Source organism: Pan troglodytes, chromosome 4, assembly GCF_028858775.2.
Source record: "Pan troglodytes isolate AG18354 chromosome 4, NHGRI_mPanTro3-v2.0_pri, whole genome shotgun sequence".
In the NCBI taxonomy this organism is placed as follows: domain Eukaryota; kingdom Metazoa; phylum Chordata; class Mammalia; order Primates; family Hominidae; genus Pan; species Pan troglodytes.
Window position 1 is genome coordinate 136,003,096 of NC_072402.2, and position 17,260 is coordinate 136,020,355.

Consider the following 17,260-nt stretch of genomic DNA (forward strand, 5'->3'; position numbering starts at 1 on the left):
ATAAAGCAAAATGTAAAAATTTCAGGCTGTTTGGGATGATAGGAAAGGGCTGAGACCCATGAACCAACAAAGATGTGAGGTGGTCAAGGGGTGTCTCCTCTGCCCTCCCCCTCCTCCAGCCCAAGCCAAATCATGTTATGGGCAGGAAGAGGGTTTGGGAAAGGAAGCTTGCTCAGGGTGCCTACTCTGATAGATACTCAGTGTCTATTCCAGGGCTGTCCCCACAGAATAGACCAAGAATGCAGTATCAAGCTGATGGGCTGGGAGCAATGACCAATCCCACCTGTAACAGGCCAGCCTTTTCATGAGAGAAAATAAAGTGCCTGGTGCATATTTCTGTCTGGGTACAGGGGTGGAGAGCCTGATATCATTGGGCCTTTAATGAGGATTGGAGAAGCTCTGCAAATAAATATGACTCCAAGACTAATATTGACAGCCCTCCAGCACACCCTCTCCACCAACCATGTCCTCTGTGACTGCCAACACCTGCTAGATAAGCAGCATTGCCCCTTGTGGACAATGACAAATGAGCCAGTCCTTTCTACAGAGATGATGTTACTCAGCCATCATTCAATTCAATAATGTGTTTTGAGAATGATTATGAGCCCAGCTTTATGCTAGGTGCAAAATGATTAAGACACAAATCCTGCTCGGGGAGGGTGTTACAATCCACTGATTGCAACTCAAATGCCCAAAGACCCTGTATCTTATTCCACTTTCACTTGTAATCTCAATTTTCTCCTCTTATGGTCAGATTACATGGATTCTACCTTCTCTCAAGTCCTCTCTCTCTCCATTGAGCTTTAATTCCTGCTGCTATCCTAATCCAGGATGTTAGCAGTATAATAAATAGTTAAGACCACAAGCTTTACAGACTGCCTAGATTCAAATGCCGACACTAGCTGGATGACCTTGGGCAAGTCACTTAATTTTTCTGTGCTTCCATTTCTTCACCTGTAAAATTAAGGATAATAGTATCTATTTCACATTGTGAGGATTAAATGAGTATAGTATATAAATGAAGGTGTAGGCTGGGCGCAGTGGCTCACGCCTGTAATCCCAGCACTTTGGGAGGCCAAGGTGGGCGGATCACGAGGTCAGGAGTTCAAGACCAGCCTGGCCAATATGATGAAACCCCATCTCTACTAAAAATACAAAGATTAGCCGGGCATGGTGGCACATGCCTGTATTCCCAGCTACTCGGGAGGCTCAGTGGGGCAGAAGAATTGCTTGAACCCAGGAGGCGGAGGTTGCAGTGAGCCAAGATCATGCTATTGCACTCCAGCCTGGGCAGTAGAGCGAGACTCCGACTCAAAAAAAAAAAAAAAGAAAAGAAAAAAAAAGGTGTAGCATTATACCTGGCATATAGCAAGCATCGAATAAATATCATCCCAGGTAGCATGCAGGAGTTAATTATTCTGTGTGTGAACTTGGCCAGACCCCACCACCCGACCTGCTGATTTGGAGCTGGAAGTGGCACTTTTTGCTCCTTTTGCTGAATATACTACTAGACCAGAGTGCTTGTAGGGATGGAAACAAAAAGAGCCATTTTTTATTTTTCTACCTTGTCAATTTCTTGAGGGCAGGGACTGTGTCATATTTTAATAACTGTGATACTCAGAATTGACAACTCCAGATGCATATGTTTAAAGGAATTGGTGTTTCCTTAACCTATGCCTGAACAGAACAGGGAGAGAATCCCCCATGCCTCCTACTTTATACTCCTGATAAAGAAAGGGAAATATTCCCCCTTAATATAGTTTGGATATTTGTCCCCACCCAAATCTCATGATGAAATGTAATCCCTAATGTTGGAGGTGGGGCCTGGTGGAGGTGTCTGGATCATGGGGGTGGATCCTTCATGAATGGCTTGGGCCATTCTCTTGGGGATAAGTGAGCTGTCACTGAGTTCACAAGAGATCCAGTCATTTAAAAGTGTGTGGCACCTCCTCCCATAACTCCCTCCCTCTCTTGCTCCTGCTCTGGATGTGTGACATGTCTGCTTCTCCTTCACCTTCTGACATGATAGTAAGCTTCCAGAGGCCTACCCAGGAGTTGAGCAGATGCCAACACCATGCTTCCCATAAAGCCTGCAGAACCATGAGCTAATTAAGCTTCTTTTCCTTATAAATTGTTCAGTCTCCCAGGCAAGCACGGTGGTCAGCCAGGCATGGTGGTGTGGGCCTGTAGTCCCAGCTACTTGGGAGGCTAAGGCAGAGGTTGCAGTGAGCCAAGATCATGCCACCACACTATAGCCTGGGTGACAGAGTGAGACTCTGTCTCCAAAAAAAATAAAAAAAAGGCCGGGCACGGTGGCTCACGCCTGTAATCCCAGCACTTTGGGAGGCCGAGACGGGTGGATCATGAGGTCAGGAGATTGAGACCATCCTGGCTAACACGGTGAAACCCCATCTCTACTAAAAATGAAAAAAAAAAAAATTAGCCTGACGTGGTGGCAGGCACCTGTAGTCCCAGCTACTCGGGAGGCTGAGGCAGGAGAATGGCGTGAACCCGGGAGGCAGAGCTTGCAGTGAGCTGAGATCATGCCACTGCACTCCAGCTGGGGTGACAGAGCAAGACTCTGTCCCAAAAAAAAAAAAAAAAAAAAAAAATTACCCAGTCTCAGGTATTTTTTTTCTTTTTCTTTCTTCCTTTTTTTTTTTTTTTTTTTTGAGACAGGGTCTCACTCTACTGCCCAGGCTGGAGCACAGTGGTGCAATCATGGCTCACCACAGCCTCAACTTCACATGCTCTAGTGATCCTCCCACTTCAGCCTCTCAAGTAGGTGGGACTACAGGTGCACACCACCACACCTGGCTAATTTTTAAAAATTATTCGTAGAAGGCCAGACGCAGTGGCTCATGCCTGTAATCCCAGCACTTTGAGAAGCCAAGGCAGGTGGATCACCTGAGGTCAGGAGTTTGGGACTAGCTTGACCAACATGGTGAAACCCTGTCTCTATTAAAAATACAAAAAAATTAGCCAGGCATGGTGGCAGGCGCCTGTAATCCCAGCTACTTGGGAGGCTGAGACAGGAGAATCACTTGAACCCGGGAGGCGGAGGTTGCAGTAAGCCGAGATTGTGCCATTGCACTCCAGCCTGGGCAACAAGAGCAAAACTCCATTTTTTTTTTTTTTTTTTTTGAGACGGAGTTTCACTCTTGTTGCCCAGGCTGGAGTGCAATGGCGCGATCTCGGCTCACTGCAACCTCCGCCTCCCAGCTCTCAGGTTCAAGTGATTCTCCTGTCTCAGCCTCCCAGGTAGCTGGGATTACAGGCACATGCCACCATGCCCGGCTAATTTTTGTATTTTTAGTAGAGATGGGGTTTCATCATATTGGTCAGGCTGGTCTCCAACTCCTGACCTCAGGTGAGCCGCCCGCCTTGGCCTCCCAAAGTGCTGGGATTACAGGCGTGAGCCACCGCACCCGGCGAAACTCCATCTTAAAAAAAAAAAATTCTTCGTAAAGACAGGGTTTCACCATGTTGCCCAGATGGTCTCAAACTCCTAGGCTCAAGTGATCCTCCAGCCTCAGTTTCCCAGTGTTAGGATTACAGGGTATTTCTTTATAGCAAAGGAAGAATGGCTTAATACATTCCCTTCTCTATGGCAGAGGTCACCCAGGTCCTGGGCTGAGATTGACAAGAAGCAATTGCAAAAAAAATTTTCATGTATATTTTTTGAGACAGAGTCTCCCTCTGTCACTTAGGTTGGAGTGCAGTGGTGCAATCTCAGCTCACTGCAACCTCCACCTCCCGGGTTCAAGCAATCCTCCCACCTCAGCCTCCTGAGTAGCTGGGACTACAGACATGCACCACTACACCTGGCTAATTCTTAAATTTTCTGTAGAGACAGAGGTCTGACTATATTGCCCAGGCTGGTCTCAAACTCCTGGACTCAAGCAATCCTCCCACCTCAGCCTCCCAAAGTACTGGGATTATAGGCTTAAGCCACCACACCTAGCCCAAGAAGCAGGTTTTTGTTTGTTTTTGATACAGAGTCTCGCTGTTGTCACCCAGGCTGGAGTGCAATGGTGTGATCTTAGCTCACTGCAACCTCCACCTCCCAGGTTCAAGTGATTCTCCTGCCTCAGCCTCCTGGTAGCTGGAATTACAGGTGCCTGCCACTACTCCTGGCTAATTTTTTTTTTTTTTTTTTTTTGAGACAGAGTCTCCGTCACCAGGCTGGAGTGCAGTGGCCCAATCTTGGCTCACTGCAACCTCCACTTCCTGGGTTCAAGCAATTCTCCTGCCTCAGCCTCCCGAGTAGCTGGGTATTTTTAATAAAGACGGGGTTTCACCATGTTGGCCAGGATGGTCTCGATCTCCTGACCTCGTGATCTGCCCACCTTGGCCTCCCAAAGTGCTGGGATTACAGGTGTGAGCCATCACGCCTGGCCTGTTTGTATTTTTAGTAGAGATGGGGTTTCACCACATTGGCCAGGCTCCTCTCAAACTCTTGACCTCAGGTGATCCGCCCTCCTCAGGCTCCCAAAGTTTTGGGATTATAGGCATGAGCCACAGCGCCCAGCCTCAAGAAGCAGTTTTTAGCTCAAAAGATTTCTGTTCAATATTTCTTTACCTCCTGATGAATAAATACCAGTGCAAGGACACCAATGCCGAGCACACCCCCTACATAGCCTCATACTGAGGTCTCTGGGCTGGGGTTTTAGTGCCTGCTCATATCCTTATCTCTCAAGCCAAAGCAACCCTTATGGCCCTAAATTCTCAAGAGCTTGCCATTGAGGCTCTTATAGATTTAACACCCAATACAGGGCCAACTCTGGAAAGGCACAGTGGTTTTTTTTTTTTAGACAGGGTCTTGCTGTCATCCAGGCTAGAGTATAGTGGATGGATCATAGTTCAATGCAACCTCAACCTCCTGGGCTGAAGCCATCCTCCTGCCTGACCCTCCCCAGTAGCTATGACTACAAGTGTGCACCACCATGCCCAGCTAAGTTGATTTTTATTCTATAGAGATGGGGTCTTGCTATGTTGCCCAGGCTGGTCTTAAACTCCTGGTCTCAAGGGATCCTCCCACTTTGGCCTCTTAAAGTGCTAGGATTACAGATGTGAGTCACTGCACCTGGCCAGGCACACTGTTCTTTGATGAAGGTTTGGTAACAGCAAAATCCATGAAGTGGACAGGCTCTGGAGCCATACTGTCTTGGGTCAAATCCCTACTCCACCATTAATTAGCTTTGTGATCTTATTACTTGACTAGGTGCAGTGGCTCACGCCTGTAATCTCAGCACTTTGGGAGGCTCCAATTGAAGACTAGAGCTCAGATTGCCTCCATGAAAGTTAGAAGGGAGAGGGCTGGGTGGGGTGGCTCACACCTGTAATCCCAGCACTTTGGGAGGCTGTGGCCGATGGATCATGAGGCCAGGAGTTTGAGACCAGCCTGGCCAACATGGTGAAACCCCTTCTCTACTAAAGATACAAAAAATTAGCCGGGCATGGTGGTACACGCCAGTAGTCCCAGCTACTCAGGAGGCTGAGGCAGGAGAATCGCTTGAACCTGGGAGGCAGAGGTTGCAGTGAGCCGAGATCGCGCCACTACACTCCAGGTTGTTAACAGAGCGAGACTGTGTCTCCAAAAAAAAAAAAAAAAATTCAAATTAGAAAAAAAAATACAGGCCAGGCGTGGTGGCTCACGCCTGTAATCCCAGCACTTTGGGAGGCCGAGGTGGGCGGATCATGAGGTCAGGAGATCAAGACCATCCTGGCTAACATGGTGAAACCCCGTCTTTACTAAACAATACAAAAAAAATTAGCCGGGCATGGTGGTGGGTGCCTGTAGTCCCAGCTACTCTGGAGGCTGAGGCAGGAGAATGGCGTGAACCCAGGAGGCAGAGCTTACAGTGAGCCAAGTTCACACCACTGCACTCCAGCCTGGGCGACAGAGCGAGACTCCATCTCAAAAAAAAAATAAATAAATAAAAGAAAAAAATACAAAAATTATCCAGGTGTGGTGGCAGATGCCTGTAGTCCCAGCTACTTGGGAAGCTGAGGTGAGAGGATTGCTTGAGCCTAGGAGGTGGAAGTTTCAGTGAGCTGAGATCGTACCACTGCACTCCAGCCTGGGCAACAAGTGAGACCCTGTCTCAAAAAAAAATAAAATAAAATAAAAAAGAGTTAATCCCTCTGTTCCTCAATTTATCTTCATAAAGAAATGCACATAATAATGAATACCTCTTTCACAGGCTTGTGAAAATTAAATTAGTGTGTATATATATATGAGTTTATATATATATATATGAGTTTAGAGATAGCCTTGTATACAGTAAGCACCTGAAAAATGTTAGCTACTATTGTTATGCCTGAAAATAACATGAATCAAATCATATAGTCCGTATACAATGAGAGGATATTACAAGAAATCAGTGGGCTTATATTAGGCCAGGCGTGGTGGCTCACGCCTGTAATCCCAGCACTTTGGGAGGCCGATGCAGGTGGATCACGAGGTCAGCAGTTCGAGACTAGCCTGACCAACATGGTGAAACCCCGTCTCTACTAAAAATACAAAAATTAGCCAGGCGTGGTGGTGCATGCCTGTAATCCCAGCTACTCAGGAGGCTGAGGCAGGAGAATTGCTTGAACCCGGGAGGTGGAGGTTGCAGTGAGCTGAGATCGTGCCACTGCACTTCAGCCTGGTGACAGAGCAAGACTCTGTCTCAAATAAAATAAAATAAAATAAAAAATACCAAAAAATGTTGACTTTGGTGAAAATACAATTTTCCATGAGGAAGATAATTAAGCCTTAGTGTTTTGTTTTGCAACTCAGATTTTCCACTTAAGACTACTGACTAGTGGGCACATGTACATCAATCTCTATCTATGTTGGGACTTGGTTCTAGCCTTCTGGGGAGAATTATCAGGAAATGGAAATGACCCACTAGGGTAGGCAGTGAGTTAAGGACCTCTCCTCACACTTCGAAGAGGTGCTTCAAGCAGTTTTCTTTTCTGGCTACTAGGAATTCCTATAGGGGCATGTGTGTGGGTGGGGCAGAGGAGCAGCATCTTTCCTTTGGCCATCTCCACCTAACGTAGCAGCAGCTTTTCTCTTTCCCCTAGACCTTCTGGGCTTTGAGTTCAAGGGATTAGGGAGAAGCCCACAGAGGCAGCTTCCTTTTTGACAGACAGGCAGTAGCTAGGAATGGAAGCTACAGACTTCAGCAGGATGGCTTGGAGAAAACAGCAGTGCCCTCTGCTGTGAAGCATGCATGTGACACTCTAGGGCAAGAGCATGTGCAAACCTTGTCAAATAAAAAAATTAAAAGCCAGTCCAACCACTCAGGCACGTGCATGGGCCGCCCTATGGCTACAACCCCCCTTCCCTCCCACTCACTTTAAAAAAGTGTCTCTGTTTCAGAGCCTGGGAAGAGGGTATGTTTGTCTCTGTTCTGTCTCAGCCTAGGCTGTAGAGGGCTTCGCCCTGTTCCATCCTGGGCTATCAGTCCTACTAGGTTAATACCAGAGAATGACAACTGCCAAGGAGGCCAAGGCAGGCAGGGAATCTACTGCCACCCAAGTAGTCAATTCTACTGCCACCCAAGACCAAGTAGTGCCACACCTTACTACAGATAAAGGCCTATTCATATTAAAAAGCTCCAAGAAAGGAAACCCTGGCATACTGCAGAAGAGTACAGTTTAAATATCTTCCTGAAGTCTAATGGATCTTGCTTTGTTTTATTCCTATCTTCATATATCACAAATCTCTACTTCCAACCATCCTAAATCCTAAAACTTGTCTTTGTGAGACATGAAATGGAGTGGAGAAAAGACTTAAAAGTCAAAACCCCCCTGAGGCTATAGATAGGGAACTTTTTTTTTTTTTTGAGATGGAGTCTCGCTTTGCCACCCAGGCTGGAATGCAGTGGCACAATCTTGTTCACTGCAACATCCGCCTCCCAAGTTGAAGTGATTATCCTGCCTCAGTCTCCCGAATAGCTGGGATTACAGGCAGCCACCACGATGCCTGGCTAACTTTTGTATTTTTAGTATAGACGAGGTTTTGCCATGTTAGCCAGGGTGGTCTTGAACTCCTGACCTCAGGTGTTCCGCCAGCCTCAGCCTCCCAAAGTGCTGGGATTACAGGTGTGAGCCACTGCCAAGAGGGAACCTTTGAGCCCAGCTGAGATCTGTCATTTGCCTTAGAGAATGTCTAGATACCACATGCTGCTGAGTCTGTGGTGCACTTTTAGTAACGCATACCATGGAATGATCTAGGAAAGGAAAGCCCAGGACATTGCTGAAGAAAACTGTTTGAAAGGCTTACCTTAATTCCAGAGCATTGGTTCATTTTTTTTTGAGATGGAGTCTTACTCTGTTGCCCAGGCTAGAGTGCAGTGGATTTTGGCTCACTGCAACCTCCACCTCCTGAGTTCATGCAATTCTCCTGCCTCAGCCACCCTAGTAGCTGGGATTACAGGTGTGTGCCACCATGCCTGGCTAATTTTTGTATTTTTTTTAGTAGAGATGGGGTTTCACCATGTTGGTCAGGCTGGTCTCGAACTTCTGACGTCAAGTGATCTGTCTGCCTTGGCCTCCCAAAGTGCTGGGATTACTGAGCACTGGTTCTTAAGCCTTACCATGTATTAGAATTAACTGAAAAGGGAGATTTTTAAAACCCAGATTTCTGTGCCCTAACCTCACAAGTTCTGATTTAAGAGGTCTGGGGTGAGGCCTGAACATCTGTATTTCAAACAAGTTCAGATGATGTTGATGATCTAGGGTCCAAACTTTGAGAATTACTGGTTGTTTGGTATTTGTTTTTTGAGACAGAGTCTCTCTCTGTTGCCCAGGCTGGAGTGCAGTGGCACGATCTCATTGCAACCTTCACCTCCTGAGTTCAAGCGATTCTCCTGCATCAGCTTCCTGAGTAGCTGGGACTACAGGCACACGCCACCATGCCTGGCTAATTTTTGTATTTTTAGTAGAGATGGGGTCTCACCATGTTGGCCTCGAACTCCTGACCTGAAGTGATCCACCCGCCTCGGCCTCCCAAAGTGCCAGAATTATAGGTGTGAGCCACGGCCTAAGAATTACTGGTTTAGAGAAAAGCATGTTGGCCTCAGCTATGAATAAAGATAGTATGTCTGAAGTAGTTTAACTTGGTGATCTCCTCTGTAGACAGATCTTCTAGGAGCAGGCTAGGCTCACAATCACACCTCTCATTCTGTAGTGTTTATTTTTCCATTTTTAAAAAAGAAAGAGGGGGAAACAAAGAAGGAAAATACAAAGAAAGAAGGTAGACAACGCTCTTGCATAGCCCGAAGCCCAGAGAGAAAGAGTTGGCTGGCTTGTGAGAAGACATGAGGAGTTGGGAAAAGGAATGCCAGAGTTCCCTGAACCAATACAAATCTCTATGCAACTCAAGGCTGCCTTATAGAGCCAGCTCCAGGACTCTGCCACCAGCTTTCAGCTCTGCTGAAACCTAATCCATTCCCAGGCCTGGATACAAGTTGGTAGCCTGTTGGTTTGCAGAGACATCTTTTAATAATCTTGGGTTTGGCCATCCAGAAGGCCTCTTTCTGCTCAGGGTTTCTGCAGTGTCTTTTGGTGACTCGTTAGCAGCCAGTGGCTGGAATGTTATCATGGGCTCATGTCCTTCACCAGAAGGGCAATCTGCTCCCGCAGCTGCCGCTCCCCTTCCTGCACTTTGCTCTGGCTTCGACACCTCAGCAACTCAGTCTTGTGGTCCTGATGATGCATAGGGCAGTAGCTCTGTGGTTCACACAGTTCCTGAAAGGTAAGGAACAGAGTAAGGGATTCTCTAGACTCCTGAACTCTACCTATGAAGGATAATAGAGATGCTGCTGCTGGCAGTGGCTAAGGAGGAGCAGCAGTTTCTTCTCTGAAGGCTTTGCAGGCCCTGGGAGTTGCGTGTTAAAGTTTGGCTCCCCGCATGCCCCACCCTTTACCATATATTCTGGAAAGAAGTCTCTGTAGCCGCCTTTAAGGATATATAGCTCTGGGTAGTACAATGCAGGATACTGGTTCAGAGACCTGTCCTCTTCACGCAGACAGCGGCACCTTTAGAGAGAACCCAGAGATGGGTGGGGTGGAAAGAAACAAGGTCAGGATCCCAGGGGCCATTCACTGGGGAGGGGAGAGAGGAGTAGACTATTGCCAACCTCAAAAAGGACCTTCCAATCTCCCTGTGTTTGCAAAAAAAGGTCCAAGTAGTACCACCCTTCCTCCTTTCCTCCACTGCAGGCTCATTCTCAATCCCTTTTCCTTTATTGTTTCAAACTTTTCAATTTTAGAAACGTCTTCCTTCAACCTCCCTAACATTCTTCAAACTGTAGAATCCAGTCAGTCTCTGTCTGAACTGGTGTGGGAAGTCCAACTCAAAATCCATTTCCATCACCCGCCAGACCCCATTTAGACACTCACATTCGGGGGCCCCTCTCTGAGGAGAATTCACAGTGGAACACGATGATTATTCTCTTCTGGGTGTCCAAAGGGACGATGGGCTTCTTCAGAAAGAAGTTAAACAGTTCTTCCTGACTATATAAGTTTAAGGCTCCCTGTAGAAGAAGAATTTTAGTAAGTATTTCCTCAGGGGCTTATAGACAGTGCCAATACTTAGAAATGACTGAGACGCCAACCTGGGATAATGTGGACCAGAAAAGCTGGACTATAAGCACCTTTAGGGCAGGGGTCTAAGTATATCTCTGTATATACCCTGAACGCCTGGCATAGAGCTTGTAGATGGTCAATAAATGTTCATAGACCTGAACCACTGGAAGTATAGGGATCACTGCGAGGAATGTTCATGAATAGTAAGTGTTTGCAAAGTGCTTCAGTCCTTGGATTAATGTTTTTATTTCTAGGTAGGACCCCTTGGCTCCTACAGAAAAGAGGGAGATAGATCTAGGAGGGAAAGGGAAAGTAAGCTGCTTAAGGTATATAGAATTAAAACAATGAGGACCTCAGCCTTGAGGTGCTTCAAATATGTAATCTTTGTCCTGACTCTAGAGTTCATAGACCCCTTTGTCCACAGACTCTTCTCAATAAAGAGTTATCTCCAGCCCTCCCCTACTAATGGCCACAATGTCGTCTCACCTGGATGTGTCCTCCCAGATACTCATATGGATAGCGACAATCAATGACATAAAACTTCTCAATCAGACCCTGGAACTTCCCCGACAGTAAGGCAGCCACCTGGACAGAAACAATGACTGAATATTCTGCTCACTGCCACTCTGAGGGAGAGAAGGGTCAATGACACAGTTCCTTACAAGCATACTCCTGTTCTGTCCACTGTATGTCCAGCCTCCAAAGTCACCCCATATTTGATATGTGGCAATGATTCAGCCCCACTCCACAAAAGAGAATGAAACAGGAAGTGGCCCTTTTAGAGAACCAAAATAGCTGGCATTGACAAGATACCAAGGAAAACCATATTCAGGCTACCCATCTGGGGATAGGCATGGCTGGACTCAGGAGATGCCCAAGGACTTCTGCAGTGGCAGAGGCAGCAGCTAGAGAGCTTGAAATTGCAGGAAGAAATGCAAAATGGTTCCCTACCCACCATCAAAAGGGAAGAAAGTAAGTCTTTCAGGAAAGGATATGGAAGGGAAAGGTTGATACCTAAAGGAAGGAAGAAACTGAAGCTACTTGTAGGAGTGCAAATTGGTTCAGCCTTTCTGAAGGGAACTTTGTAAATACATATACAAATAAATGTAATCACACTTTGACTCAGCAATTTCTAACATCTTAAGTAAACAGGAAAAGTACACAAAGATGTAGGCACAATTATATTCATCTCAGCATTGTTTTATATTATCAATATATTAGAAATAACTTCAATATTCAATAATAGGGGTTTGGTAAAATAAATTGTACATGTCAGTAGAATAGAGCGGCATTATATAGCCATTAAAATGATAATATAGATACCTTATTGATATGGAAAGATGTCTATAATGTCTTACTAAGCAAATTGCAATACTATACGTTCATCATGATCCTTTTTTTTTGTTTTTTGAGATGGAATTTCGCCCTTGTTGCCCAGGCTGGAGTACAATGGTGCCATCTTGGCTCACCGCAACCTCTGCCTCCCGGGTTCAAGCAATTCTCCTGCCTCAGCCTCCCGAGTAGCTGGGATTACAGGCATGCGCTACCACACCCAGCTAATTTTATATTTTTAGTAGAGACAGGGTTTCTCCATGTTGGTCAGACTCGTCTCGAACTCCCAACCTCAGGTGATTCGCCTGCCTTGGCCTCCCAAAGTGCTGGGATTACAGGTGTGAGCTGTGCTAGGCCCATGATCCCATTTCTATAAAACATATGCTAGAATAAAATCTGGGGCTGGGCGCAGTGGCTCACACCTGTAATCCCAGCACTTTGGGAGGCTGAGGAGGGTGGATCACCAGAGGACAGGAGTTTGAAACCAGCCTGACCAACATAGTAAAACCCCGTCTCTACTAAAAATACAAAAATTAGTCGGTGTGATGGCTGGCACCTGTAATCCCAGCTACTTGGGAGGCTGAGGCAGGAGAATGACCTCCGGGAGGCAGAGGTTGCAGCAAGCCGAGATTGTGCCATTGCACTCCAGCCTGGGCAACAAGAGCGAAACTCCATGTCTAAAAATAAAATAAAATCTGGAAGGCCATAGGAAAATATGACTAGTGGTTATCTCTGGTGATGAGATTGTGGGTATGGTGACCAAATAATTTTTGTACAAACTGGGAGACTTTTGAGAATGAAAGCAAACACTATTAATAATTACCCTCACTAATAGATGAAAATGGGATTGTAAAATGTAAACGAGGGTGCATGGTCACCCTAATTGAGACCTTAATTGAGACCATTTTTTGTGTGTGATTTTTTATTTTCCTTTCTTTCTCCCTTTTTTCTTAAGTAATTATTATTTTTTGAGACAGTCTCGCTGTGTCGCCCAGGCTGGAGTACAGTGGCACGATCTCTGCTCACTGCAACCTCCCCAACTGAGGTTCAAGCAATTCTTGTGCTTCAGCCTCCCAAGTAGCTGGGATTATAGGCACACATTACCACGCCTGGTTAATTTTTTGTATTTTTATTAGAGATGGGGTTTCGCCATGTTGGCCAGGGTGGTCTCGAACTCCCTGCCTCAAGTGCCTGAGATCTGCCTGCCTCAGCCTCCCAAAATGCTAGGATTTCAGGCGTGAGCCACCATGCCTGACCCCTCCCTTTTTCCCTTTTACAAAAACTATGTATCATTTGTTTAACTAAAAACGAAGGAGAGAGAAGAATGGGGAAAAAAATGAGTCCTTCAATATAACTTCAGTTGAATAAGGAGCCTGTGTGAGTGAACACAGTGAAAGAAATACAAATGGAAATGGGGATTTTAGGGACAGAATAGACCAGATGGTAGCTTATGTAACCAGTTACCATCTCCAGAAATCTGCTTACTGTTTCTGGGTTGATATACTTCAGATCTTGGTGTTTCCCTGACACGGTTGGCAGCGCACATACCTAGAAATACACAAGAGCTGAAATAACAGCAAGTATTCCACACCCAAGTTTGAGATCAAAGACCCTTATTTTGTCCTTCTTTCCAAGTGACCCTTAAAACCCCAGAGGCCTTCAAAAAAATCAGTGTCTCTATAAAGTGCATATACATCAAGTCCATTTCTAAGAACTGATCCTAAAGAACAAATCAAGGATGTGTACGAAGTTTTAGATTTCTCTACAAATATATTCATCTTGGTATCATTCATAAGAAAAAATTGTAAAACCAAATATCTTACAAGAAGGGATTTATGAAGAAATTATGAGCAGCCAAAAAAAAAAAAAAAAGAAATAATATGGAGCTATTAAAATGAAATGGGCTGGGCATGGTGGCTCATGCCTGTAACCTCAGTGCTTTGGGAAGCCAAGGAGAGAGAGGATTTCTTGAGGCCAGGAGCTCGAGGCTGAAGTGAGCTATGATCATGCCAATGTACTCCAGCCTGGGCAACAGATCAAGACCTTGAATCTTAAAAAAAGAAAGAATGAAGCATAACTGCTTATTAATATGAAAAAAGATGCCCCTGATATAATTATTAAATGAGAGGAAAAACAACAGATAACAAAACAATATAAACTGTTTTTGTAGAAAAGCAAAAACTGTATTTGTATATGTGTTTGTGAAAACACAGAAAAAAATCTGTAAGAATATGTACCTTCTGCAATTACACAGACAGTAGGGGGGAAAAAAGGGTATATACTAAGCAATATTACCCTGGTTAATAAAGTTTGGGATAAATTTCTTCATTTTCTACTTTTTCTGTAACAACCAAGTATTATTTACATAATTTTAAAATATGTTTTTAAACAGAAAAAAGGTAAAAAGTCTCATACTTTCCCCTCTGTTCTGGATCTTCCCAGAAGAATAAGAAATACTTTCTCTCTGGAAAGGCTTAGGGCCTGGTTCTACCACTAGAGCACTGTCAGGTTATCAAAGAGTACTTGGTGAGGACGCATATTTACACCAGGCATTCTCGGCAAACAGAGAAGATTCAGATCCAAAATGACTCACTGAAATACAGGATGGGTATAGCCAAACTCACCTTGGAAAAATCACCAATCAGGTGCCCCTGGTTAGAATCTTCCTCCAGCATCTGAGTGATATTAATGTCACACAGAGAGACTGTCTTCTTTAAACGTAAGCCCTGAAGATGACAAGATTCCCACCCCACACCCAATCCTCATGTTAAAGGTTTAAAAACCAGTGGATGGAGTGGGCCATGGTGGCGCACATCTGTAATCCTAGCTACTTGGGAGGCTGAGGTAGGAGGATCGCTTGAGCCCAGGAGGCCAAGGCTATAGTGAGCTACGATCGCACCACTGCACTCCAGTCTGGGAGACAGAGTGAGACTCCATTTGTTTATTTATTATTTTTAATAATAAATAAATATTGAGGCTGCAGTGAATCAAGACCATGCCACTGCAATCCAGCCTGGGTGACAGAGTGAGACCCCATCTCAGGGGAAAATAAATAAATAAATAAGTTGATTTTATAAAATATCCAAAGATATTTAGAATTTTAATTTTTTCTTTTATTATTATTTTTATTAGAGATGGGGTCATGCTATATTGACCAGGCTGGTCTTGAACTTCTGACCTTAAGTGATCCTCCCATCTATTTAATTTTTTTAAAGTTGGGGAGGGTAAAGGACAAAGGCTAAGTTTTTCAGAAGTTGCTTTCCACAAAACCAACCTGCTATATGATGTTGTTTCTGTCAGACTGCATGTAAAACAGCAGTAAAATATCCATACCAAAGTTCCCTTGTATTCTTTCAGATCTTAAGAAAAAGGGTTGGGAAGACGGTATGATGACAACATTTCTCTTTTTTTTTTTTTTTTTTTTGAGACGGAGTCTTGCTCTGTCGCCCAGGCTGGAGTGCAGTGGCACAATCTTGGCTCACTGCAACCTCCGCCTCCCGGGTTCAAGCGATTCTCCTGCCTCAGCCTCCTGAGTAGCCGGGACTACAGGCACATGCTGCCACGCCCAGCTGATTTCTTGTATTTTAGTAGAGACGGGGTTTCACTGTGTTGCCCAGTCTGGTCTTGAACTCCTGAGCTCAGGCAATCCGCCTGCCTCGGCCTCCCAAAGTGCTAGGATTATAGGCGTGAGCCACTGCACCCGGCCTATGACAACATTTCTAAAAGTACAATATAGATATACTTTATGTATCTATGTTATATAAATATTTTATATATATATATTTCACATGTGGATACAGATGTAGAAAAGACAGAAAGATGGAAAGAACAAAGAGGAAAAAGTAAAAGTAAAGAGGAAGAAGACAAAAAAGGCATAATAAAACAATCCTCATACCAGAAAAGCAAAGACATGAGATAGAAGATGAACAAGATTTTCATCTTAAAAAGTTCTTACCTTCCTGAGCTTTCCTTGGCCAGAAAAATACTTTTTTTTAACTTTATCTGGTATTGTGTTGTCCTTGAATTTTTCCACCTGCTTCAGTCTTGGCCTGTTCAAGTTCTCTGGCATCGACGGGGAGCGATATAGGCCACTTCTGCTCACCTGTTTGGGAATATTAAACCCCCTAGTTCTTACTCCTCCAAGTGTGTCTGCAGACCTGCAGCAACAACATCTCCTGGGAGCTTCTTTGAAATGCAGATTTCCAGATGTTAGGCCACACCCCAAACCTACTGAATTAAAATCTGCATTTTAACAAGATGCCCAGGTGATTTCTCAAGTTTGAGAAGCCCTGGGTAGGCAACCTGTCTTCATAGGCCCATTAATATCTACCTGGACTGCATGATATTCCATCTCCATGGACGTCTTAACTAGCCAAACCAAATTCTGCAGCTGACTGTCTTAGATGCACCAGTTCTTCTAACAGAAAGCAAACACAAGCTCAGTCCCTCCAGTTATGTGACCAAAAAAAAAAAACAAAAACAAAAAACATAAGTCCATTTTGTCTCTGGGATCCTAGGACATTGACAATCAGGATTTAAGGACCTCAACAAACCTAAAGATGAAAAGCCAAGAAGAAAAATAGCAAAAGAAGCATCATGCAAGAAAAAAGGACACACTAAAATCAAATAGCATGCTGACCATTATAGGATGGATACTATGAAACCCATCAGGGAAAAAAAAGTGGCTCAAACGTCATGAAGAACTAGCCTTGAGAATTGCTTACACAGGAACAGATTAAAGTATAAGAGGATAGACTGTTGTTTATTTGAAAGGCATGGTTTGGGTGCTATATTCAGAGTTGAGGGTCTATCAAATGACCTCTGATAATAACACCTTCCAACTAATCCACAATTCTATCCTCTGTTGCCACATACTTTGAGATCTCTACCTCTCACCTAGAGAATAGGCAAAAGCTCCTTCTCTAAACACTTATCGCACTACCTGTTATGGACTGATTTAGGAGGGGGGCTATACAATAAGAGAGCCATAACTGGAAGGCAGCTTGATGATCAATGGTTTCTGGAAGAAGAAAATAAGAATAACAACATTTTGCTTTACGACAGCTATGGATATTATGTTGTTTATTACACACATGGTCCTACCTCTTGTTCGTGATACCAGCTGATGGTACAGTCCACATTATACGTACCCTTAGACTCCTTCCAAACATCGCCCTATGTCCCCACCACCCTACCCCCCAGACACTGATGACTGGACCATATTGCTGGTTGAACACATCTATTTAGTGGTCTAGAATAAGCAAAAATAATCTAGGCCAATCAGGTTCCCTCTCTTGGTTGCCTAACTTGGAAAATGGAGAAATAATTAGGCAGTAGCAGA

At 44.6% G+C, this 17,260-nt stretch overlaps 1 protein-coding gene across 15 annotated transcripts in view; it reads right to left on the reverse strand.

The window, feature by feature from the left end:
- Positions 1-9,174: 9,174 nt before the first annotated feature.
- CDC25C (cell division cycle 25C) overlaps positions 9,175-17,260 on the reverse strand; it is a 55,002-nt gene continuing 46,916 nt past the window's right edge. For 7 of the 15 annotated variants that reach the window (NM_001280334.1, XM_054684095.1, XM_009449514.4 and 4 more), the window contains 7 exon segments: positions 9,175-9,747; positions 9,927-10,038; positions 10,402-10,535; positions 11,074-11,172; positions 13,405-13,467; positions 14,544-14,645; positions 15,875-16,021. In NM_001280334.1, coding sequence (NP_001267263.1) covers positions 9,598-9,747; positions 9,927-10,038; positions 10,402-10,535; positions 11,074-11,172; positions 13,405-13,467; positions 14,544-14,645; positions 15,875-16,021 — 807 coding nt within the window. In that variant the 3' untranslated portion in view covers positions 9,175-9,597. 15 annotated transcript variants of the gene reach the window in all.